We start from the raw sequence: 25,787 nt of genomic DNA, 5'->3' as shown, positions 1-25,787 counted from the left end.
ATGAAGACATGAGAAAAACTCCAATGTTCCTTACACCTGTGGATACTAACTCAGTTATATCGATGAGATTTGCTAGTAATCATGTAGGCAGCCTTGCGTTGTTCATTCAAGGATGACTTGAATTTTGGGTGTGATGGTGATGATAATGGGTTTGTAAAATATACGAGCGCCAGACAATGTTGATGGTGGTGATGATGGGGGTGTGTCTACCAATGATGCTTCTCCCAACTTCTTTCTTCAAAACTCCAAATACTAAACTACTCACTTCTCTACTCCTATTCCTATGAATGGAAAAATTAGCAAATGGATGGGGACCGAATCTGATGAAAGCTAACCAGCGGCTCTACCTCCATAGATGCAATGATTCAAGGGAAAAGGACTAGTTTACCCCAACAAGCCGCTAGGATTCTAGTGGCCTAGTTATAGATCCTTATCAAACATCCACTAATATCACCGTGCAACTATCCATCTACTCTTACTCTTACTAACTTTCTTGAAATAATTTCTACTTTAACAACTTCAAAGGAAATCTAATTCTAACTATTGGAAGTAGAAACCATGCGATAACACCAAATGTTCTTAATCACCATGCAAGTCACAACAATGATAAAGAGAGGCAATTTTGGTATTATCTTAGCAACAATTGTCTTCAACCCTTTACAAAGGAGAGCAAATGGCCTTATATAGAGGCCCAAAATTACAACCAACGGTAGAGATTAAGAGGCAAAACCAACAATCCAAATTGGATCCTAGAAATCCTAATTAGGGTTGCCACCCCATCGGCCAATGAGAAGACACCACCTCATCAATGGACCAATGAAAAAAAAGGGAAAAGTGGCAACCAATGAGAAGGCACCAAAACGGTAGACAATCAGAATCAGACACCTATACTACCCAAGAAGGAGAATTTCTTACATCAAATGATCTTCTAATATAGTTCTACCCCTTTCTTTCATCTTTTTAGCCAAAGCAATGAACTTGGCTAGCTTGTCCTTGACTTCCTTCATGGGAAGGCGATGTGTATGTTTCATCTTGAGCTCAGCTGAATTCATCATGTTGCTTGCTGCTTGTAGTGTTTTCTCATGATCCTTCTCATATTCTTTCGTGTATCCGATAAAGGCATTGAGGGAGGCAGGGGTACCCACATGTTTCTTCTTGATGGTAACCTTCCCCAACTCATCCAATCTTGATCCAAATTTTGTCTCATTAACGTTCTCCTCTTTGATATCTTCAAAATCAAACGCAACCCCAATATCACTCATCATGGTTGAAATGGAAGTGTCAATGCCTGAGTTGTGCTATGCAATCTCGTTTTGTACCTCTTCAAGTATTCTCAATCTGATAGTCAAGGCAACAAACCAAGACTCCACCATACTCAATCCTCCTTCATCTACCAACTTGGCTCTTTCCAAATATTTCTCTGGTAGCTCAATGAATGTTTGTAGTCTAGGAATGGCTTAGTCCTTGACTGGAAGGAAATCCTTCCATTCACCTTCAAACATTCAAAATTTCTCTAATAGCCACTAATGACCTGAACGTAGAGACAAAGGAAGGCAAGAAATTTCGCGCATCTTGGATTGTATCATGGATCCAATCCTTGACTTCACGCAGCTAAGCCAATATCTCTTCCGTGTTGCTCCCGCTGTCTTGAGGAAAAGCTACCTGATGTAATTGTTGGATAGGCTAGCAATCTCTCCAATACCTGTTTTCGGCCTCCAACTTTACAATCCTTTCATTTGCCTTCCTTAACCTTTCTCTAATTGGAACGATGCCTTCCTGGATCTCCTCACATTCCATGTCATTCGTGATCCTTCCCAAGTTATCTTCAACTATCTCATATTCTTGAGCTACAATCTCATCCAATGCCTTGTTAAGCGTTGGTATAGCAATCTAAACTTTTCGGTATCCATCATTGTCGCTCCTATTTACCTTTGCCGTCATTTTTGCAATTTGTTTCTAGTTCTCACTATCACCCTTTTCCATTAGTCCTTGGATATCTTCAACTGTTCAGGCAGTCACTACCTCGCCTCTTGGCATAATCATTTGCCTCAACCATAGTGGTGCAATGCATCTCCCTAAATCTGGATTCGGTTCAACTAGCAAAGTATCACTAACGGCCTCAAGTGCCTAGCTTATTTCCTCAATATCAATTGGCCTATCCTCTTCCTTGCTAGTGATTGTCACATCTTCTCTATGTTGGTTCTTCGAGAGAGGAGAGTATTTGGTGCTGTCACTATAACCGCTTGATTCTGAATCAGAGCTCACCTCTACCGTGGCCCCTTGTCCACTTGTATTATCTTCTTGGCTTCTAGCCTCAATTATGCTCTCCCTTGATGGTGTTACATTTTGTTTCTTTGCTGGATGTTCTTGATGTTCTTTACTCTTCTCAGTCTCCAAACCTCTCTTCTTGCTCTTAACTGTTCTTTGATGTTGGCTACTGCCTTCACCTTTCTGTCCGACTGACTCTGTTGGACCTTCCTTTGGTTTCATCTTCTCATAAGTAAGGTGTACCCTCTAACTTTGTAATTTCCTTAACTTCCTGTTGTACCACGACTCGGTGTGCAGATTAATTGTCCTTGTATTTGCCTCCAAGAAAGGATCTTGGTGATCATCCCAATCCACTGGATTCAACTCTATTCCATCCACTGTGTCATAATCTTCTCTTAGCATATTTTCATCATCTTCTAGTTGATCGGGAATATCAAGGCCTCTCCATCTGATTGCCCTCATCATGCTCACTGACAATTTTGAGAAAGCTAGCTTTCTTACATGAAAGTCATCCTGGGTATTGGCCCAAAAATCTTCTATAGTAGGAACATGTTTAAATGTATTTCTGTGAGATGCCTTGATAAGAACATTAGGATCGAATCCTTGCCTTGCTCTATACCATGCTAGATGATACCATTCTAATTCTTTTTCCACAGCTACAAAGGCGACAAGATTGGGGCAACTATCATTGTCAATTCCAAATGAGAAGGTAATCCCTGTCTCACCTTTAGCTTTCATTATTTTGTCATAATGCTCAAGTTGCCTAGCCAACTCCATCAAAACTACCTTGTTGGGTGGGTAACTTGGAAGTCTCTTGGGACAAATTGTGCTTCCTACTACTCTAATATATGTGAATTGCGGAAATTGGATGAACTCACTCCCATACTTATTAACTTTTTCTTCTGCTTCCGATGAGAGCCTCTTAGTAGGTGTCCCTTGCAATATCCTTACCGTTTTCATGGCAAAGGCATCACAAAACATCTTATAATCTTTGGTGTTGTGCAAATGAAGCTGTGAATAACACTCATGCACCAAACATTGCCCCGACACATTGCCAATTACTCCTAAGGCCTTAAGTCTAGGTTTTTCATATAATCTTGCAATCAGATAGAAAAGATAGGACCCCATATAGAATTACTTTTGATTTTGTACGGTCCTAAGTTGTAATTCTAAATTCTCGCTTATAATCCTAGCCCAATCAAATCTTTTTTTTCCATTTTCAATTCCATCAATAAAATAATACATCTAGTTCTCGAATTGCATACCTTGAGCTAAGCCCATGATCCGACTAAGAAGCACAATGAGATCGCCATACTCTGATTTGAAATCTGACACAGTGAGCCTTAATGATCTGGTAACTCCCTTTTTGCCTTCATGTAACCAATTTTTCTTTAGGTGAATGAAGAAAGTATCCTAATTATCCTAAAATGACTTGGCCGCCTAATCCATCATTACCACTATCATGCCTTTGTACTAGGGGATATTAAATGTTTCTTCGACCACTTATCCGCCGATGTTGGCTAACACTCTCTTCCCCAAAAATGATGAACTTGGTAACAATATCAAAATGGGATGCACACTCCATTACCAAGTTTGGACAAGGCAAGGTAGGAGGGAAAGCCGCTACGTGTACAATTTTGCTCTTGTAGATCTTCTTAGCCATGGGGGATTGTCCTTCCTTCAATCTACCCTTTAACTGCATCATATTCACTGTACCAATATTTGTATCACTTATTCGCCTCACTTTCGAGAAGGTGGTGGTCTTAGGCATCATGTCTTCCTTGTCTTTTTTAGTATTCGTTCCCTTTGAGTTCTTGCTTGCACTAACATCTACCATCCTAAACACTTATTTCTGCCCTTTTGTTCTAAATGATATGGACTACACTTATCAATCTTCAACCTTCTTTTTATCGATGGAATCTAGTTTATTTCTGCTTTGCCAAGTCCTATCTCTACACATCAATCTCCAACCTTCAACCTGGGGGTTGGACTACCAATTATTTTTGTCTCTTTGTTACCTTAGGATGGACTACACTTATATCTCCAAACTTCAACCTAAGGTGGTCTAGCTTATTTTTGCCTCGCCAAATGTCCTATCATGAAATCTACACTTATCTCTCCAAACTTCAACCTATCAATGGAATGATGAAGTGGTGGATGATGAATGCAAGAAGAATATAAGAGAAACAAACCAAGCAAGAACAAGGAGTGGAATCCACCTTTAAACCAATCTTCACCTCTAAAAAGAATAAAATTTTACCTTAATTTTGTTATTACCAATAATCGGGGCCCTCTTCAAGGTCGGATCAGATTTCGAAAATTTCAAGCCTCCTTGCAAATAATGATGCCCTAGCAAAAATCAGAATTTTGACTTCCTTGAAGTTGCCCACATTTGTCAAAATCAAACCCTTGGATCACATGGCCTCTTCGCCAACAAAATCATCCAAATTTAGAAATTGAAATCATAGCCTTTGGAAAGAAAATCAGACATCAACAAAATCACCCAAGATAGAGAAATTCAGATCTGCCCTCATAAAAAAATCACCTAAGGGAGAAATTTGCCCAAGATGTAAGAAGAAAAATGCCACCAAGCAAGGAAAAAATCTGCCCAAAATCGCTTAAATCTGCAAGTTGCCCTTCTAGAGAAAAATCGCTCAACACATGAGGAGGAAAATGGAATGTGGAGATGAGAGTGGGGAGCCGCTCTTATACCAAAATTTCCATGTCTCTCCAAGCTGGCCAACTTGCCCTAAAGGAAAGCAAAATTAAATTAGTGCCTTTATTAATGGCCCAGATTTAAATGCAATGCTAAAATTACTTAGCTCAAAGTGAAATTAGCCCATTTAATTGCTGGTTGTGATCAAAAATTGCAAAAATAAAACACGGAAAGCCTAGGAGATGCTAAAATTTTCATTTAACAACGTTTTGGCAATTAAAATATCATTAAAATCGAATTTAGCAAGCTAAAATCGATTTTCAATTTTAATTTACCAATTTTTTTTAATATTTAAAAATCTTCTAGGCAATATTTCAACCAATTTAATGAAATTTTGCAGTTTAATCCACTTTCAATTTTGCAATGCAATTTTTAACCAAAATAAATGATTTCTCGGGCATTCAAAATCGATTTTCCAATTTCAATTTCACTATCAAAATATCTCTTTTCACCAATAAATTCAAGATTTTCCAAAACAATTAAATCTAAAAAAAAAATCATTTTGAAAATGTTCAAGTCTATATAGTTATTTCCAATTTCCGAAATCCGTCTAAGTCCAAAATTTTGCAAATTTATCTTGTCGAATACTGTTCTAACCATCAAAAAAAGTTATTTTTTATTTTTTGAAACTTGTTTGGCATAAGGATAAAATTATAGGCTCTGGGAAATCAAGTTAACATCAGGTGAAAAAAAGAAATCACATCAAATCCCTCCTGGCCCGAAGGTGCCCAAGATGTAAAATTTTCAAATCGAAAACTTTTGGACAACTCTGAAAAAATTTGCCCAGGCAACCAAAGAAATTCCAAAAATCCGCGAAAATTGCCAAGGCTTGCCTGAAAAAGGGGGTCCCCAAAAATTTTGGGGCGATGGTGTGAAAACCTCACAACACAACTCAGCTCCAGCTACAAGCATGTGCCTGATATTGAGGATTACTAGGCTGATTGCAATACTAAGATTCAGACTAGAGAGAAGTTTTGGTCTAGGCTCGCTATAGGGGAAGTTAAACTGTACAATGTGAGCATAGATGTTAGTGACATAGAGGACGATGATTACCACAAGACATCCTCTACCTATGAGAAAAGAATCAAGGACACTCCCATAGTGTGAACTCCACTTGAAGGTCCTACAGTAGATAAGATGGAAATCTTGATAGATGGCATCAATAAGCAAAATGATAAGTGGGTAGAATGGACAAGACCCAACAGAAAGAGGACAGGTGCTACAAGCTCATCTGCAAGCGTGTCCAGTGGAGCTAAAACTACATTAGGAGCCACTTCTACCACGACGGCTACTACTTCAACCTCTACGGGTCCATCACAATCTCTCAGCGGAGGAGGAAATCAGCCTCAAAATAGAAGATTCAAGTCCCTCCGACTTGTGGAAGAGGTTCTTTACCTGATAAAAAAACTCCAAACCCAACTTAATATAGATGAAAAAATATTAAAAAGAAAACAAGATAAGTAAACACAAATTAAAATTAAAATTGATTTTCTAATATTGTCCTCAATGAGTGTGTTGTGTTGGTGGCTTAGCGTTGCATGGCTAGGCGAGGAAGTTCTTCTAGAGGAACCTTGGGAAAATATTCTTCTCAAATCAGGAATTTTAAGCCCATAGAGATAAATGGATGCCCTACAAGGAGAGATAATAGGTCTATTCTTGTGATTCAGCCTAATTTTGTGAAGGGAGACATTAACTATTTGTCTAATCATGCCTTGATCTGCAAGTTTATGGGTATTCAAGTGTCTTTTCACTTCTTGGATTCATGGACTCATCACACATGGAATTTGGAGGGGGAACCCGATGCATTGTTGGCTGCCACTAGCTATTGTTTGCTGCATCTCAAATAAAAAATGATGTTTGAAAGGTGGCCCTATTTATACAATCAAGTGGGTCTCTTCATTAAGCCATGGCATATTGGATTCAATCCTCTAGAAGAGCTTCCATCAAGGGTTCTTGTATGGGCGAGGCTTCCAAAGTTTTTATTGTAGTTTCGAAGAGAGGACATCTTCAATTTAGTTGCAATGCAACTTGGAAAGCCAATAAGCCATTCCCAACAAACTATGGAAAAAGAGGTAATCACATATGCTCGTGTTTGTGTTGAAATTTACTTGAGTAAGCCTTCACCCAATTCCATGGAAATTCAATTGGGAACTCATGGATTCAACAGCTTGATTATGAACCTCTACCATTTCAATGTTGAATTTGTCATGAATATAAGCATTCGTAGTGGATGTGCCCTAAATGTAAATTTGTGGGGGCTTATAAAATTAGGTGAGAGTTTTCGACCTAAACAAAATAAAGGGAAAGCTCCTATGATGAAGGATCAAGACAGATTCATTCAGGTTAAAACCATAAAAGGGGATGATACCAAAAGAGAGCTCTAAATGATAGGCAAGTGGATGAGGTTTTTAACAAATTTGATGCTCTGCAATCCAGATGATCGAAACCAATTTGATGGAGCTATTGCAAATCTACCCATTGACTAAGATTTCCGTGAGACGGGAGAACTAGTTAATTACAAGAGGAAAGGCTAGGTCTAGAAATGGACAAGGATCTCCCCTTCAAGACCTCGAGAGAGAGAAGGGAACAAGCGGATATAAAGAAATAAAAGATACTCCAAGTCTTATATGCTCTATAGTTATGCGGAGAAGGAATCACAGAGTGATAGAAAAATTAAGGGAGTCGCACATGTTTAGAATTTCATCAAAAAGATCTTAAGCCTCGTAAAATGGCAAGGAAGAAAGATCAAGATAAGGTAAAGATAGTTGATGAAACATTAGTAGAGCTTGGCTCTATAAAGACCATTGACTTCCACTTTTCCCTATTCGGAATAATTGTTCTCATGGGATGTAAGGCTATTGAATAACATCCCTAGACAAATGTCTATTTGAGATTTAATAACTCCTGATGTGGTTTTTATTTGGAAATATAAGTTACGTTTTGATACTATGTTACACAAAGCATTATAAATTTGGGCTTGAAGTCATTTTCAATGCATTTGGGCTCAAGGTGGTTCAAGGGGTATAGCTTTCTTGTACAACCAACATAAGCTTGTTCCAATTTGGTTGATTTCTAGCACATCTTCTATCTCTTTAGTAGGTACAAGTTGTGAATCTGACGAGAATCTTAATTTCACTAATGTTTATGCTATTGGAAAATTGTAATGTTTCTTTAATGGTCATCTTAGTCTTTAGTTTATTAAATAGTTTCTATTTTTTGTTTTTAGTGTACAATTGTTTCTTTTAGAAATATCATCTTTCTAAATCTATTTAATGAACTTCCATCTCCTCAATTTAATACAACTACAATAACATCAATTTCATATAACATGGTATCAGAGTGGGTCAATGGGATTTCTTAAAATTTGGCGACTTTTTTAAGAAAATTTTTTTTTTTTTAAACCTGTAATTGTTTTCCAAAAAATTTTTTTTATTTTATTTTTTAAAACAAAAACAGTGGGAGGTATTTTGTGGAAATTGTGGTTCGTCTTCAAAGAATTTTGCTGAAAATCACCAGCTTAGTTGAGGGTTTTGCTCACACAATTTCCAAGTTTGAGCATTTGAGGGTTTTATGTACTTGCATGTCCTTGTTTGTTGCCTACATGGGCATTTTTTGAGTTGCTTGAACATGCATGTTGCTTGCATGTGTTGTTTTACCACGTGAAGTCACATGTTTTGCTGCATGAACTTTTCTTTGATGAGTTTTCATAATTTTTTCCCTTAAAAAAAGTGAATGGGCTTTAATTAAAAAATTAAAATTATTTGTTGGGATCTAATTAATTTTTCCTCAAAGCTATCTATTGGGTTTTAATAAAAAAAAATCTCAAAAATTATCAATTGGATTTTAATAATTTTTTCCTCAAAAATGATCTTTGTATTCTTTGATCCAAGTTTCTTTGGTTTTGGTCAATTTTTCACCTCAAAAATCATTTCTAGTTTCTGTAATTTGCAAAGGTCACATGGGATTTTATGTCAGGGATTCTTGTTTTCTGTTTTTTCACCATTTTTTCCAAAAAATAATGCTTTGTTAACTTCAAATCATGGTATCTTACAGTTTGTTTTGGGGCATTATGCTTATCTGCAATAGTTTGGAGGGTTTTTTTTATTTCTCCACAAAATCATCTCAGTTGTTCTCAAAGTGTCCCTATCTATAAGGAAGGGCAGTTATGTTATCCAACATCGGGTTGGACATTTTGTGATGATTTATGGTCAAAAATTTTGTAAATTCTAGGAGGGTTAGCAGTGGACTCATCTCAGTGGCAGAGTCAATGGTACGCTCTTATCTCTTATTGTACGGGGCACTTTGAAGAAGGGGGCAGCCTTCTCTGTTCTTTTGGATGGATTTTGGCTACTTTTGGTCATTGACATTCTACAGATTCTCAACAACAGTAGAATATTATGAATAATTTACACCCACAAGACGTGTAAAATCAAGGTATTAGAATATTGTAATGTTTCTTTAATGGTCATCTTAGTTAGTCTTCAATTTATCAAATTGTTTGTATTCTCGTCTTTAGCTCACGATTTCTTTTAGAAACATCACCTTTGTAAATATATATATCTCTTATGTTTAATACAACTACAATAACATCAATTTACCATACCATATCCTCCAAATGATTTCATGGGAAAAACTTTGCTTCAGCCACATTAAATAATACTTTTGCTCCCTTGCTCCTTTATTCTCTTGGATTTTGGCAAGCGATTTTAAAGCAATCTCAAGCTTGGATAACAAGGGTGGTAATATTAGCCTTGATTCTTCAACAATTCTTCTAAGGAACAATGTTGAGTTCTTGAAGGTAGTGGACGTTAAACTATAGTTACGAAACCCTACGAGTCCAAGCCAGAGTCCACCTTTCCAAGGCAAATGGCCTCGGGACTTGAACTCAGCAGAGTCCTGGCAGAGAGTCCAGAGACTCGCTAGATTCACCAAGTGTCGAACTCAAGACTCTCACCGGCAGTTAAAGCAAAAAAGTGCAAAAATAAAATAAAATAAAAGGTTAAGTTGCTTTTTTTTGTTTTGTATAACATCCACTTGACCTAAAATGTCATACCATTCTTTGCTAATGCTTGTGATAGAGAGGAAAGAGTTAGAGAAGAGTATTAAGGTTTTCAGAGAAAAATTAGCAAACCGGTTGGCTCTCCCATGTTGATTGTTGATGGTTTGTACAACTTTGTAGCTTGCACTTAAGCATTGAGAGGAGCTTAAGCTAGCATTTGGAGGAGGCTTCTACAAACTTAATTGCATTTCCATTGTTTGTGCAAATTTGAAGAGGTAAGCAACATGTTGCATTTCTTTGTGTTGTTTTGTAAATTGTTTTACATTCATATTTTTTACTTTCCATTTTTTTTACATTTGTTTTAGTCTCTACTTCTAGTATCTACTATTTAGATTTATTCTAATTTATCTCGATGACAAACTTGATAAGTAAGAAGGCCCTAAATTTCAAAAATCTAATTTGATGCCAACTTTTTTCTATTAATTGTATTAGAGACTGTTGATCCACATGCGGAGTGGAACACAGAGATTGTTGATCCTATCTTCAGTGATGAAGACGTGGAGTGGGTTGACTAGGTGGATCGGGAGGCTGAGGAAGTAGCGATGGCAGTCGAGGAGACCGAGTGTAGGACCCTGCGGCTAGGAGTGATGGATTCGAGTCTGATGATGAAGATTATGAGGATGAGGATGAGGTTCAACCTTAAACAAAGGGAGAGAGGATGGTTCTATAGTCTTCCATGACTTATCTTAGGCATACTCATAGGAGGACATAGGCTACTATGAGCCTTAGTCTTCTACACTCTAGTTGTTATTTTGATATATGTTTTGAATTTTTGATACCATGGATTTCGTAATCCATGAATATTGTAGACATTTGACACTGCAGTGACACTATGTTTATTACTTTATATTGTGTTATTCAATTTTTTTCTTTCAGAAATTTGCTTTTAGACTCATGTGATCTATGCAAAATTGTGTATGTGTATTAAGTAGCTTCTATTTATCTCAATTATTGTGTATTTGATGTTAATTGACTAAAAGATGCATGAAAAAATATTTAAATCTTTAAAAATCTTTGAATTTCATGGGTCTTTCAATGTTCCAAGTCCGGTCACCAAGTCCAAGTTTGAGCCCAATTTTGACTTTCCAAGTCAGAGGCAAGTCCGAGTCCCATAACACTACGTTAAACCCTCAAATGGAGTGTTTACTCGGAATAACAAGATGTGGAGTGGAGGTGATAGCAAGGAGATTAAACAAATTTATGGTGTCAAGCTATTGGATGGGACTAATTGGTGACTGATTTAAAGATTTTATGTTGGGGAGGATATAATCATTGGCCGATCAAGTTTTGGGATTCTAATTTTTGAGTATCAAAGAACCTTTCCTTTAAATTTCATCTTATGTGGCTTCTAGATACTTCCCTAGAAGACCTTATGCTAGACTGGTGGAGTGAGGGGGAATCTTCTTTCGGTACAGCTATGTATTCTTTTGTTAAGAAATAGCAATAAATAAAGTATAAGTTTAAGCAATGGAATAGGATGTGTTTTGGGAATATCTTCTTGGAAAAAAGGGATGCTCGATCTCAGGTTAATGTTATCACTTGTAAAATCAGAAATCAAGATTTCTAAGAGGATTTTTACAAAAAAGAGTCTATTGTGGTGAGAAAGTTGGAAGAATGAGACCTTCGTGAAGAGATCTATTGGAAGCAAAGTCATAGGGTGTCGGAAAAGACAGTTTTTTCATAATACAATAAAGGATAGAAGACATGGGAGTTTGATTACTTCTCTCCTATGCTCATAGTGGGTTCTTCTATTTTCCTATGGGGAGATTGCTCAAGAAGCCACTAGAATTTTTGCAGACTTGTTTACTGAGAATTCTGCAACTATCAGTGTGGACTGTGGAGTAAGGGTTTGTGCTTGACTTTAGTCTTGCCATTGTTAGTAATGAAATGAATAAAGATCTTCTTAGACCTGCCTCTTTATCTGAGGTTGCAACAATGTTGTTTGGCATGAAGATCTCTTAGAAGTGGTGCAAAAATCTTACAGAAACACACAAATGTCAAGGCTATAAATGCTACATTCTTTGCTCTCATTCCTAAAAAGGAAGGCATTAATTCTCTTAATTCCTATAGGCCTATAGCCTTGCGTAATGTGATTTATAAAATAGTCACAAAGTAGATTGTTGAAAGGCTTGAGCCATGGTTTAATAAACTAATCTCGGAAGACCAAGGTGGTTTTGTTGTTGGAACAAAAAATTTGGTTGAGATTAACATAATCAAAAGCTATTCATCCTATGGTGAACTCTAAGGAGAATGCTATATTCATAAATTTGGGTATGGCCAAAGCCTAAATGGGACTTCTTATTTAAAGTACTTATAACCTTTGGTTTTGGAATTGAATGGATTAATTGGGTGATGAGTTGTATTACTTCCTCTTCTTTTGCAATACTTATCATAAGTGAGCCCACATAATTATTTGTTGGTTCCAAAGATCTTCAGCAAGGTGACCCCCTCTCCTCATACTTGTTCATTCTAATGGTTGAAGGTTTGGGAAGACTTATCAAGTCCCGTGTTAGGAAAGGATTGATTCAGCGATGGAAACAAGGTCATGGCCTCCCTCATTATTTTCATCTTCAATTTATGGATCATAATGCATTGATGGGTGTTGTCAAAATCAATGAACTTCATAAATGCTTTGGATATTTATCTAAAGCCTCAAGACAATATATTAATGAAGAGAAATCTTTCATATTCTTTTTTAATACCTCTACCCACATTCAAGCCAAGATTGCTAGGATTTTGAGGTTTCAAATCGATGTTCTTCTTTTCGCATATCTTATAGTCTCTCCTTTGGCATGTTGTTTGCCTAGGGGAATTTGGCAAGATATATTGGATAAACTTCATCGAAAGGTTAGCCTTTGGACTAATAGATTCTAATGTCCCCTTTCGTTTAACACTCAATCACAACTATTTTGCAAGCCTATATTATTCTTGAAAGATAGAGCAAATTAAAATTGCAAGGGAATAAAGTCATTAATTAAATATGGAACTAAGCCGAAGGCAAATTATATGAAAAAATTACAGTGGAAGGCAGCATAGGCTGCTACCAACTAGATCATTGTCGTCACAAAATTACATAGTACATAGCTTAATAGTACATGATACAGGGCTTAACAATGGCTTTTAAAGATACCACAAACCAAATATGAAAGGACCAGCTAATAAACCTAGCATCTAAAACAGAACATCTCAATACGAGCTCACAAAACTCTATCAAAACCTGAATTCTAACATTTGTGGAAGTTGTTTTGAATATAATGTATCATAGTTATGAAGTTGAAGCAGCTGGTACTTGATTCTATCTAAGTGATTGCTGATCTGTAATTGGTTTTTGGTACCTAGCAGCAAGTGAGAGCATTCAAAAATTGTGTGAAATATGATTCCAGAGTAAATCTTAATAGCATTTGACCCCCTAGATGAATATCATGATTTGAAAACACAACCATGCATCTACTTTTCCATATGTTAAATATAATAATATGCCACATAGAATCCACATGTGTAATAGCTGTGGCATTTATATATCCTAAGATTTATATTCTGTTGTAGTTTTGTATGCAAGCATATCTATATGAAGGTGCAAATCTGAAACAATTTGGTGGCATTTCTAAATGCATTTAATGGTCTACATATATGGTAAATACTGCTATTATCTCCACTCTAATTCAGAAGACAGAAAATCATAAGGTTCATTTAGCGAACAGAGAATTACTTGTAATTGGTGGGAATTAGTGTTTTACTTTTCAATTGAGACATCATTGTAATGGTATACAAATTGTATGTCGAAATAAATATGTATTAGAAGAATGGAAATTAGTGTAAGAATGAGAGCAGTCTGAGGCAGACCAAGAGAATGCCATTTTCAATATTGCTCCTCTTTGCTCCATTAAATGTCTTTTTTAGCTGTGAATTCAAACTAAAACATCATAACATATCTCAAGTAACAAAGAAATCAAAAAGTAAATCAGAATTCTAATACTTTAATGCCAAGTATTTGACAAAATGTCAAAACCAATCACACTAAGTTTTGGTAATGACCGATAAGGGATCCTTACATAGATGGCTCTCCAACTATTGGAAGAGTGACTCTTCTAAAGGTTGTGCTTCAGGCTCTTCCTATTTATAGATGTGTAGTGCAGATTGATTCTACAAGCTTTATCAAGGAATTTGATGTCTTTTCCAGGCCATTCTCGTGGACGGGTAATTTACTCGCTTCAAAGTGGAGTTCAGTTGCATGAGATTTCGTTTGTAGGCCAATGCAGAATGGTGGGCTTGGGTTGCGGCAATCAAGCGTGAACAGTTGTCTCTTGGTTGTGAAGCTTTTTGGAGATGGTGCATCAACCAAGATCAAGGATGGGCTGAAATTCTCAATGTTAAGTAAGTAGGGGGAGTAGATGGAAAGGATGTTCCTTGGTACAAATTGATAGGAAATGTTTCCATGATGTGGAGTACTCTTAAGTAGGAAGCATATTTGGTAAAAGGGTACTTTTTGGGGTTTGTAACAGAGGAGTTGAAGCTATCTTCTAGCAAGATTTTTGGGATGGATTTACTCCTAGTCTCCTTCAAATTCCTTATTTCTGATCTGTTTGAAATGGTTTTCTTGAAGCTAGATGGAGTAGAGTCGACGATTTTAAAGCTACCCATAATTTTAGACAAGAAGAAGTTGCTAGATGGAAAGACGCACATGAGTGGCCTCCTAGAGGACCAAGAAAGGATATGGAGGATCTCTTTATAATGTTCTGCTCCACTTCCGTCATGTTCTCATTGGAAATGGCTATCAATCATTCATCAAAAGCTCAAATGAAAGACCGTACGTTAGTTTCTGGCAGACAGTGAACCCAATGGAGACCATACGGTGATATTTGAAGCAGTTAGGAATCCTACGGAGCTCTGAAATGTTCGTATAGGACTAGGAAGATTACCATACAATATTGGGGGAAAGATGTACAGATTATGTCCATACGGTGATTCGGAGCCGTGGAGTGTGATGTCGTACAGTATGGTTGTACGGTGTGTGGGGAGTAAATCGTTAGGCAGGAGGAATAACTAGGTTGTACAATGTAGCAATTAGGATGTATGATAGGTGTTAATTGGAATCACAGAACTGGTAGTGGGTTGTACGGTATGTGAAATTGAGCTATGCTAAGTACCAGAATAGTACATTCACTAATTAATATCAAAATAATTGATTTAATCCATTTACAGAGATATACATATATATGCATCTGCAACAAAGATAGTGCTCCAATTTGCCAGATCCGAGCAAAGAAATACACAGACAGAATAAGGTGAGGTTGAATCCCACCGGAACTGGAATAGCCAAGTAGGGAAGATCTTTCACTTCCAAAATGGCGAACAACAATGAATCTCAAAGGGAATTCACAGTACAAAGAAATAATCCAAATTGCATGACAACTACTACCTACAAGCCTTGCTTAAATACTTGTCAAGGAAACCTTTCCGAGGGTGTACAAAGATAGCCAACGACCACACTTACCTACAGAAACAATTAAATAAAATGGGTTCAAGATATACTAAATCAATCGGCCCATTAACAAATGTTTGATTAATTATTTATTTTATGATGGGAACATTACAGTCCTTCCATCCCAAACTTTGCTTGTCCTCGAGAAAATGCAATGCCAGATGCTACAAAATGTGTTCGCCTTCCTAGGTTGCATTGTCCATGGGCAAGTGTTTCCATTGTACCAAGTATTCCTTCAAAGTACGGTTACATAGGGTCTTCTCACGTACATCAATGATCTCTATTGGTTCCAATATGAGCTTCCCTTCATTGAGTGGCGGAAGGTCTACAGTTACCGTGATGTTCTATCCCACAACTTTCTTTAGGCAGGAGACATGGAAAACGTTATGAATGCAACTTCCCTCTAGAAGTTCCAGCTCATAGGCAACTTCACTGATGTGGCGAGCTACACGATAAGGGCCATAAAATCATGGCTTTTGTTTTTTTTTTCCCCTTTGCCTTCAATGAGGATTGCCTATATGGCTGGAGCATAAGATAGACCAAGTCTCAACTTCAAAACTTCTCTCAATTTGATGCCTGTCGACGTACATCTTTTTGTTGATTCGGTGCCCTTTGTAAGTTCTCTTTCAAACATCTCAAGATATCTTGCCCTTCCTGAAGCCAGTCCCTAGCCCTTAGTGCCCGACTATCACCCAACACCACGTCGACAAATGAAAGGGGGTCATACGTATAGTGCTTTGAAGGGTGTCATCCCAATGGACATGTGGTAAGTGGTGTTGAAACTGTATTCCCCCAAATGCATCCATTTGACCCATGCCCGTCGTTGTGCCGAAACGTAGTTCCAAAAGTAGCCTTCTAGCCACTTGTTTACAATCTGCATCTATTCGTCTATCTGAGGGTGGTAGCCAGTACTTGGCGACAATTTTGTCTAGAAAATACTGATAAATCAACCATCCCGGTCACTAACAATGTTTCGAGGTAACCCGTGTAGTCGAAAGACTCTGAAAAATAATTTGGCTACCCGTGCGGCCTAGAAATCTAAAGAGATGGTGAGGTAGTGTGCATACTTCGTTAGTCTGTCAACTACCACGAAGATACAATCCTTTCCGTTCACCTTGGGAAGTCTAATAATGAAGTCCATCGGGATACTTTCCCACTTCTGTTTTGGTATAAGCAAGGGTTGCAGTAACCAGGCGGGTAGAGTATGTTCGGATTTGTTTTGTTGGCAGACTGCACACTCTCTTACATACTACAATACATCTCCTTCAAGGCCTTTTCATGAAAACCTCTCCCTAAGTTGTCTGTAAGTTTTGAGGAAACATGGGTGTCCAACCAAGGGTGAGGCATGTATCTCCCTTAGGATTTTCAAGCGCTAAGTATATTTGATTGTTATAGTAAATGATGTCATCCACCACTTTGTACCGATCATCTTGAGTGTTGTCATCCATTAGCTCACAAGAAAATGTGTTTTTGGAATATTCCACCAATAAATGTGCTTTTCAATCAGCTAAAATCTGAGTCAATAAGTAGATGGCGAGTTTTCTGGATAAGGCCTCTACAACCACATGGTTCTTTCCCTTCACATATTCAATGTCGAAATCAAAAGCATGAACCTTGCTTACCCATTTTTGTTGCCTCTCATTCAAGTCTCATTGCTCCAGAAAGTATCTCAAACTATTATGAATAGTACGGACGACAAACTTGGTGCCCACCAGATACTGTCGAAACTTAGTCAATACATGTACGATGGCTAACATCTCTTTGTCATAAATGGAATATAGACGCTTTGCTTGTGTAAGCTTCTGACTCTCATAAGCTATGGGGTGTCTATCTTGCATCAGTACCACACCAATGCTTCTCCAGATGTGTCATACTCCAGAATGAATAGCTGAGTGAAGTCAGGTAAGGCGAGTACTGGGCAAGTTCTCATTACTTCTTTCAACTTATCAAAAGTGAGTTGCACCCTTTCATTCCACTGGAAAGAGTCATTTTTTGTCAAATCTATTAGTGGTGTGCTAAGCTAAGAGAATCATTTTACAAACTTCCAATAGTAACTGCACTGTACAAAAAACCCTCGCAACTCAAAGAGTGATTTTTTTTGGGAGGGGGGGCAATCAAGGATGGCCTAAATCTTCTCTTGATATACGTACTCCAAATTTAATGACAACGTGCCCTAGGTACAATATTTCTGGCATCCCGAATTCACACTTGGATTGCTTGGCAAACAAGCACTAAGCCTTCATAATCCTTAAGACTTCATCCAGATGCTTCAGGTGTTCTTCTCACGTCTTGCTATAAATAAGGATATCATCAAAGAATACTAGTAAATACTTACACAATTGTTTGTTGAAGATGCAATTCATGCATGACTAGAACATAGCAGGTGCATTCGTTAATCCGAATGGCATGACCTAGAACTCATAATGCTTGTAGTGAAGCCGTCTTCTCTATGTCTTCTTCCCTCCTGCAGATCTAGTGGTATCCAGAACGGAGATCTATTTTTGAAAAAAAACCACACCACGATCCTAGGAATAGGATATGTATTTTTTATTGTCATTTTGTTCAATGCATAGTAGTCCACACACATGCGCATCGTTCCATCCTTTTTAACCAATACTACTGAGGATGCAAAAAGGGCTAGAGTTGGGACGGATCCATCCTTTCTCAAGCAGTTCCCAAATCATCTTTTCGATCTCATCTTTGAATTTCTTGGGATGGCATTAGGGTGTGGTTATAACTGGTTTGGCACCTACTACCAATTCGATGATATGCTCAAACCCACGATGGGGAGGTATGCCAAGAGGAATGTCTATAAAGACTTTATCATGAGTACTTAAGATATTTTGAAGATAGTCATCTTGGTGAGGTGTTTGTTGTCCTTTTATGATTTCTATTGAAGCAAAACAATGTGCAACCCATAGTTGGAAAACTCGCCAAATGCAAAAACTCACCAAGCCCCCCAAAAGTTTAATCGGGAAAAACTCGGCGATTTAAAAAAAAAACTCGGGAAAAACTCGGGAACCTAAAAAACCGCTGAAATTTAATTAAAAATACATTTATTTTGCAAAATTTAATGAGAAGATGCATCTAATAAGTTAATTAAAGACAATACAAAAGAAAGAAACAAAGTTTAGATATATATAAATGCATAATGCGTACAAAATTGCATTCTCATGCAGAATGCTCATGGTAGGAAGCAAAATAGTAAATTACTAAATAGTTTCAATCCGTCAAACTAGAAGTAAATACTAAAAGTCTAAATACATCAATACAATGTGACAATGCCAATCACATCTTCCTCTTTCCACTTGCACTAGCAAGAAAGCGAGGGGGTCTAGTCCTAGAAGAAGTGCCCCGCACTGGGATAGGGCGTGAGCTGCGTGACTGTGAACTCTGTGGCTGTGCCCCCTCGCTCGACGTCCCTACTGACTGGCTCGGCATCCTAGAAGAGGATGCATCTCCACCTAATGGTAATGTCTGATCCTCGCCTGAATCATCATCATCCTCGTCCTCATCCTCAATGTCATCCATAGTGAACTGAAAATCAATGTCAACCTCCCCCTCCATGGCCTGCCTCTCCAAATCAGCGATCTCATCTGGTGTAAAAAATGGACTTGGCTCCTGTGCTGTCCAATCAGAATAAGGATCTATCTCATCTAGATCAAGCGGACCAGGTAGTTCTAAGAGTTGTGACTTTTTTATGCGCAACTTAAGATTATAGTGCACATAAACAAGGTCATTAAGCCGTTTTTGAGTCATTCTGTTTCTTTTCTTTGTATGGATGGACTCAAATAAGCTCCAATTGCGCTCACAATGGGATGAGCTACAAGGTTGGGATAGGACTCTGAGAGCAAATTTCCTTAAATTGGGGGTATTGCCACCCCAACTTGCCCACCAAGCATCTGCAAAACAAAATTTAAAAAGTTGTAAAGCAATAAAAAACAAAATCAGAAGCACAACTTATCAATTAGCAAAAGTTTTAAAGTTTGACGCTTTACCTGGTGCTTGAGTAGATCTTGCTCTCTTTGCTAGCATAGAAGAGAACAAAGGACCCCTTGATTCCACATAGATTTGTTGTTCGGTCACAATAAGGTCTCTCTCCTCTTCACTTGATATCATTCTCTCAATGCATTTAGAGAGATCTTCCATGACCTCTCCATTAGGATCTGAGTAGGAATCATCAGCCCTAAAACAAATAGAAAATGATATCAAGTCTTACTACACAACCTTAAAAAGTAAAGTAAAATAAAGACTTATTAAAATCCCAACTTCAAGGACAATCAATTATCATAGTACCTGAATTTGGGATTGAGGAAGTAGCCTGCTGCATGAATAGGTTGGTGGAGCATATTGTTCCACCTCCTATCAATTATTTCCCAAATGGAGTCAAATCTGAGACTGTCCCCGTGATAGTAACTTCTAACAACCTCTTTCGCCCTATCCATGGCCTCATAAAGACCTCCCATTGGGGATTGCTGCCCATCACATGTGCGCAAGACTAGAACCAGGGGCAGAGACATCTACATTTGAAATTCGAAAAATACAAATTAGTTAATAACATAGTAAGTTATGAATTGAAAATGAAACTTGAATAAACTAAAAATATAATGAAGTTACCTCCACAATCTCCTTAGCCTTTGCAAAAAAGCTATCATCAAAGACTATTCGTGCCACAGCTTCTCCTTCGGGTTTCTTTGAGTAAGGTGAAGCAACCCAATCAGCACACACAAACATTTGCTTCAAAGCCAATATGTGGTCAAGAATACTTTGCAACGTCAAGAAGACCGTTGCAAACCTTGTCATAGCAGGTCTCATCAAATCTTTGCCTTTAGTGGCTTTTCTCATCAAATTGAGAACCCATGGGTGATTATAGATATATTTCGTGACTCGCCTAGCATCTTCCACAACTGGACTCACCCAATCAAGTTTTCCTATGTCCTCCAAAAGAAGGTCAAGGACATGTGCTGCACAAGGTGACCAAAAAAGTGTGGGATGCCTCTCTTGGAGGATTCTACCTAAAAGATTAGCAAAAAATCAATAATCAGTAACAAACTTTCCATATTTAGTATTTACAAATTACATCAAATCTAAATTGAATAATACCATAGCATTACATTCATGATTCATATTGATTCAAATATAAAAAATTAAATCTACCTGCTGCCACATATGTTGCTGCATTATCTGTGATTATTTGCACCACATTCTCTATTCCCACCTCCATGACAACATTCTCCAACATTAAAGCCAATGTGGCTGCATTTTTCACTTTGTTGGAGGCATCGACAGATTTCCAAAACACCACATCATCTTTGCAAGCAATCAAGAAGTTAATAATGGTTCTACTTCTTCCATCTGTCCACCCATCAGATAAAATGGTGCAGCCATACTTCTTCCACTCTTTCTTTTAGTCTTCTATCAACAATCTTGCCCTACCAACCGCTTTGTCAAGCAACCTACAAAATTTAAGTGTAATATTAAATAAAGTGTAAGTGTTAGTAAAAAATTAGGAAATAAGTTATAACAATTAAGATTTAAAATATAACAATGAACTAAAGTGAATCTCAATTATTTACAATTACTAAATAGTAAAATACTAACCTTCCACTCATATCCTTGCGATTAGGCGGCTTGTACCCTTTGCCTGATATTGTCATTGCATTCACCATATTGACCCAATAGGGACTATCAGCGGCATTCATTGAGATATTGTTGAAAAACCAAAAATCAGCTGCTGCAATATCAGTTTGCTCATGCACCTTCTTAAACCATGCAGTGCCCTCTAATGATGGTTGTGCTCCAGGTGTGTTCCTGGGCACAAAATAACCACCTATCCCTGATGGGGATCCGAATGGTGATGATGAAGAAGTAGGAGATGTAGAAGAAGTGGAACCGGTAAAAGAGAAATTTTGTTTGCAGATCCGTGGGCCACGAAGAGATCCTGGTATGTTCTCAAGTGCTTCTTCTTCCTCTTGCATATCAAAAGGAGCTCCTTCAGATTCAACTATGGCTGCCCTCATAGATAATTTTGCCCTCTCCCTACTCAATTTTTTCTCTTCAGCAGCTGCAAGTAGGGCATGGATGAATCTTTTTTCTTCATCAGTTACCTTGAGACAAGGATTTGAGTCATGTTTCTTTATGCCTGCAAGGTGGTATTTGAGGCGGTTTATGCCTCCAGAAATAATTCTCTCACAGGAAATGCATATCACCTTCCCAATATCATTTGGACTTGGAGCTTCATAGGCATACCGCCATGCCTTATCTCTTGCATTTTTAGGCCGAGTGCCTATATATCCAGATGGGCATGGTGTTTGTGGCCACTCTTCTTGCGGGTTTGTCATGTTTTCTTAATGCTTGTCCACTGCCCTACACATAAATAATTAAATTTATAGAAAAACGAATAAACAAAGTTAGAACTTAGAGTTAAAACTTAGAAGCTAGAAGTTTAGAACAACTAGCCACTAGGGTTTCAACTTTCAAATGATTTGAAATCATTTACAAACAACAACAAAAACAATAAAAGCTTTGCTTAAAACTATAAAAAGTTTTCAAACAATGATAAGATGAATATACCTGGAAAGAAATTTCTCTTCTAAATTCGGTTAGAATCCTCCAAAATCCACTCCAATCTGCCTTTAATCACTTGCAATCAGCTAAAACCTTCTTTGCTCCACACAAATGAAAGAAACAATGCAAAAAACAATGCAAATTTGACCTATTTAGGCGTCTGGCCACGGGTTCCCTGAACCGCGAGTTTTTTTACATAACTCGCCGAGTTTTTTGGCAGGCGAGTTTTTGGGCGATTTACTCGCCGTCCCAAAACACTCGGCGAGTTTTAAAAACTCGCCGAGTAACCGGTGAGTCTTCCATCTATGGTGCAACCCATGCAATGTCATGCCGAAAGATTGCCTCCATCCATTGTACCAAAACTTCATTCCGTCCCTCATTGGCATCCCACGGAGAACAACCTTTTTTTCGTTGACAACAAAAGTGAAGTCCATCTATTTAAAGCACTAAGTGTATTCATCAAGAGTCTCCATCCACTGTATGCCCAGAATAACCTCCATATCATCTAGGTCCAGTATAAAGAAAATCTTTCATCATAGTGTGGTTAGCCATGGTGATCCTTAGTTGGGGAACAAGGTGCATACAAGGAAAAAGTGTCCCTCCAGCAACCTTGACCTAAAATCCTGCATGCATCTTCGTAGGTAGACCTCTTCTTTTTACCAAAGACAAGTTTATGAAGTTTAGAGTGGCTCCGCTATCGAGCATCACGATGAGCCTCTATCCTTGAAGGGTTCCCCGTACACGAAACACAATACACCTCGAGCTCCCGGCTAAGGCGATGGTTCCTCCGTGTCGTATCAAAGCTACAATTCTTCCTGTATGGTTTAGGCTAACCATTTTGGTGTCCTTGTGGGGATGGTTGTCTTCGGTAGGTAGATCGTCCTCATCGTCCTCATCGTCAGATATGACTACAATGTAGTGTATTTTACCTTTACCGAGGCATCTGTGCCCAGGCTCCCATGGTCCCTTGCAATTGCAGCATAATTTCTTCCTTCATAGCTCCTATTTGGTGGCTTCATCCAGCGAAGGCTTCTTTGGCAAAGGTTTGTTATCTTTGTCCTTGGGGAATACTGGTGGTTTGGAGTGCACGTAACCTTAAAAGGATGATATCAATGATGAAGCCATGTTTCGCACCTTCTTTATAGCTTCTGAAAGGGTGGTAGGACTGAAACCTCTTACCCAACCTTTCAGTGGTTCCATCGGTCAGTCCATGAAGAACACTATTCGTCTCCTTTCGAAAATGTCCGTGACCAAAACAGAGAGTTTCTAAAATTTCATGATGTACTGGTTGACCAATCCAGTTTGCCTTAGTTGTGCCAATTCTTTGAAATTAAGTTCAAAAATCTTTACCATCAAATCAATCTATCAATCTTTCAGTGAATTCTGCATAAGTATGTATTTGGTCATGCTCCAGTGTGATGGTGTCATGATGCCACCATTCATGCGCCACTCCCTCCAAGTGTAGCAATGCAAATTTGATTGCTCCTTCCTCTAATTGGATTAAGTTGGAAGTATTGGCATTCATTACCCATACTTGAGCAAATATGGATCCGGATCCGTCAAATGGTGACAAATTTACCTTACTCAACTTTCTTCTGAGATCATCGTTAAAATATCCTCGATTTCCGCCTCCGAAATATCTCATTCTCAATTTTGCATAATCTTTATAGGATATATCCTCCAAATTTGCATTCTTCCAGTCTTCTCTCAACTATCCTTGAACTTCCTCAAAGGTTCTCTGTCGTGGTACCTCCGTTCGTGAAGGGAAAGACGGCATGGAAGGTTGAGAGCATGCTGGATGAGAGTTTGCCTTACCCAACGCCAAGTCCGCACTGTGACCATTTTGTTCATCGGATATTTTATTGTTTACAAATTTTCTGAGAGTTTCTTCCATAAGTCGTTAAGTGTCATTGATCTATGTCTAATTCCTCGAAAGATCTCTTAGCAGCGCCAAGAGTTCAACAACAATGGGTTCTTGTTCCGCCATTCTATCAACCAAATGGGATCTTCTTCTCTTCCAGCTATAAACTCTCATTCACTGTCCACAGGCTAGCAAGATGGTTAGCTCTGATACCACTATAATGTTTCGATCCACTTCCGTCATGTTCCCATTGGAAATGGCTATCAATTGTTTGCCAAAAGCTCAAATGAAAGACCGTATGTTAGTTTCTGGCAAGCAATGAACTCAATGGAGGTCGTATGGTGATATTGGAATACAGTTAGGAATCCTAAAGTGCTCTGAAATGTATGTACGGGACTAGGAAGATTACCGTACGGTATTGGGGGAAAGATGTACAGATTATGTCCATACGGTGATTTGGAGTTATGGAGTGTGATGTCGTACAGTATGGTCATACAGTGTGTGGGGAGGAAGTCGTTAGGCAAGAGGAATAACCAGGTTGTACAGTGTAGTAGTTAGGCCATATGGTAGGTGTTGTTTGGGATCACAGAACTGGTAGTGGGTTGTACGGTATGTGAAATTGAGCTATGCTAAGTACCAGAACAATACATTCGCTAATTAATATCAAAACAATTGATTTAATCTGTTTCCAAAGATATATATCTATATGCATCTAGAACAAAGTGCTCTGATTTGACAAATCCGAGCAAAGAAATACACAAACGAAATAGGGTGAGGTTGAATCCCACCAAAACCAAAATAGCCACTTAGGGAAGATCTTTCATTTCTAAAATGGCAAACAACAATGAATCCCAATGGGAATTCGTAGTACAAAAAAATAATCCAAATTGCATGACAACTACTACCTACAAGCCGTGCTTGAATATCCATCGAGGAAACCTTTCCAAGGGTGTACAAAGATAGCCAACGGCCACACTTACCTACGGAAACAATTAAATAAAATTGGTCCAAGATATACTAAATCAATCGGCCCATTAACAAAGGTTTGATTAATTATTTATTTTATGACAGGAACATTACACTCGCTAGGATATTGGCAGAAAGATTGTACAATTCCCTAGGAGTAGATATTCTTGCTTGGGGCCCTAATCCAAAAGAGAAATTTTCAATGGCCTTAGGATATCTAGAGTTGGATAGTTGACCTTTGGGAAGGTGAAAGTTGCGTAGAATAAATGCCTCACTTGGGAAAATATTCGGAAGAGGGAGTTTCAAGAACCTTCTATTTGCATTTTGTGTCATAATAGTGAGGAGAGTACATTTCATCTTTTCTTCCAATGTTCTTTTACTAGAGAGATTTGGCATTTGTGGTGGGGAGCTTAGAGGCATACTTGTGTTCATGCCATTTCTTTGGTTGAAGTTTGGCATAGTCTCGATACACCTCCTACTAAGACCTCCTTCCTCTATGTTGCTTGGGATATTGGACCCTATTTTATTACCTAGGAAATGTAGAAGTGGAACCAGAAAAAGAGGCATTTTGTTTGCAGATCCATGGGCCACAAAGAGATCCTGGTATGTTCTCAAGTGCTTTTTCTTCTTCTTGCATATCAAAAGGAGCTCCTTGAGATTCAACTATGGCTGCCCTCATAGCTAGTTTCACCCTCTCCCTATTCAATTTTTTCTCTTCAGCAGCTGCAAGTAGGGCATTGATGAATCTTTTTTCTTCTTCAGTTACCTTGAGTCAAGGATTTGAATCATGTTTTTATGCCTGCAAGGTGGTATTTGAAGCAGTTTATGCCTCCAGAAAGAAGTTTTACACATGGAATGCATATAACCT

General features: G+C 38.1%; 3 protein-coding genes across 7 annotated transcripts in view; all 3 read right to left on the bottom strand.

Annotated features, from left to right (window-relative positions):
• Positions 1–25,787, bottom strand: part of LOC149550078 (uncharacterized) — a 49,171-nt gene that overhangs the window by 9,872 nt on the left and 13,512 nt on the right. The window lies entirely within an intron of this gene.
• Positions 18,642–20,981, bottom strand: LOC149550080 (uncharacterized). The gene is made up of 5 exons (XM_089793224.1): positions 20,683–20,981; positions 20,143–20,540; positions 19,822–20,045; positions 19,524–19,711; positions 18,642–19,427 (listed from the first exon to the last, which is right to left on the bottom strand). Exons 1-5 carry the CDS (start codon positions 20,765–20,767, stop codon positions 18,814–18,816), a joined length of 1,509 nt encoding a protein of 502 aa, XP_089649350.1. The 5' UTR covers positions 20,768–20,981; the 3' UTR covers positions 18,642–18,813.
• Positions 20,869–21,910, bottom strand: LOC149550079 (uncharacterized). The gene is made up of 2 exons (XM_089793225.1): positions 21,127–21,910; positions 20,869–20,981 (listed from the first exon to the last, which is right to left on the bottom strand). The coding sequence occupies exons 1-2, from the start codon at positions 21,864–21,866 to the stop codon at positions 20,933–20,935; spliced, it is 789 nt and encodes a 262-aa protein (XP_089649351.1). The 5' UTR covers positions 21,867–21,910; the 3' UTR covers positions 20,869–20,932.

This window comes from Cupressus sempervirens, chromosome 7 (genome assembly GCF_028749045.1).
Source record: "Cupressus sempervirens isolate cs-2001-9-10 chromosome 7, ASM2874904v1, whole genome shotgun sequence".
Taxonomy (NCBI): domain Eukaryota; kingdom Viridiplantae; phylum Streptophyta; class Pinopsida; order Cupressales; family Cupressaceae; genus Cupressus; species Cupressus sempervirens.
This window is presented reverse-complemented; position numbering and strand designations above follow the sequence as displayed.

Excerpts from the sequence above, each read along its gene's own strand:
- LOC149550080 (XM_089793224.1), bottom strand. The coding sequence starts at position 20,767 with ATGTTGGAGAATGTTGTCATGGAGGTGGGAATAGAGAATGTGGTGCAA. Across the intron at positions 20,541-20,682 it reads AGCAACATATGTGGCAGCAG|GTAGAATCCTCCAAGAGAGG; the intron begins GTAGATTTAATT and ends CTAATCTTTTAG. Across the intron at positions 20,046-20,142 it reads AGGCTAAGGAGATTGTGGAG|ATGTCTCTGCCCCTGGTTCT; the intron begins GTAACTTCATTA and ends TTTCAAATGTAG.
- LOC149550079 (XM_089793225.1), bottom strand. The coding sequence starts at position 21,866 with ATGACAAACCCGCAAGAAGAGTGGCCACAAACACCATGCCCATCTGGA. Across the intron at positions 20,982-21,126 it reads CGCAAGGATATGAGTGGAAG|GTTGCTTGACAAAGCGGTTG; the intron begins GTTAGTATTTTA and ends TAAATTTTGTAG.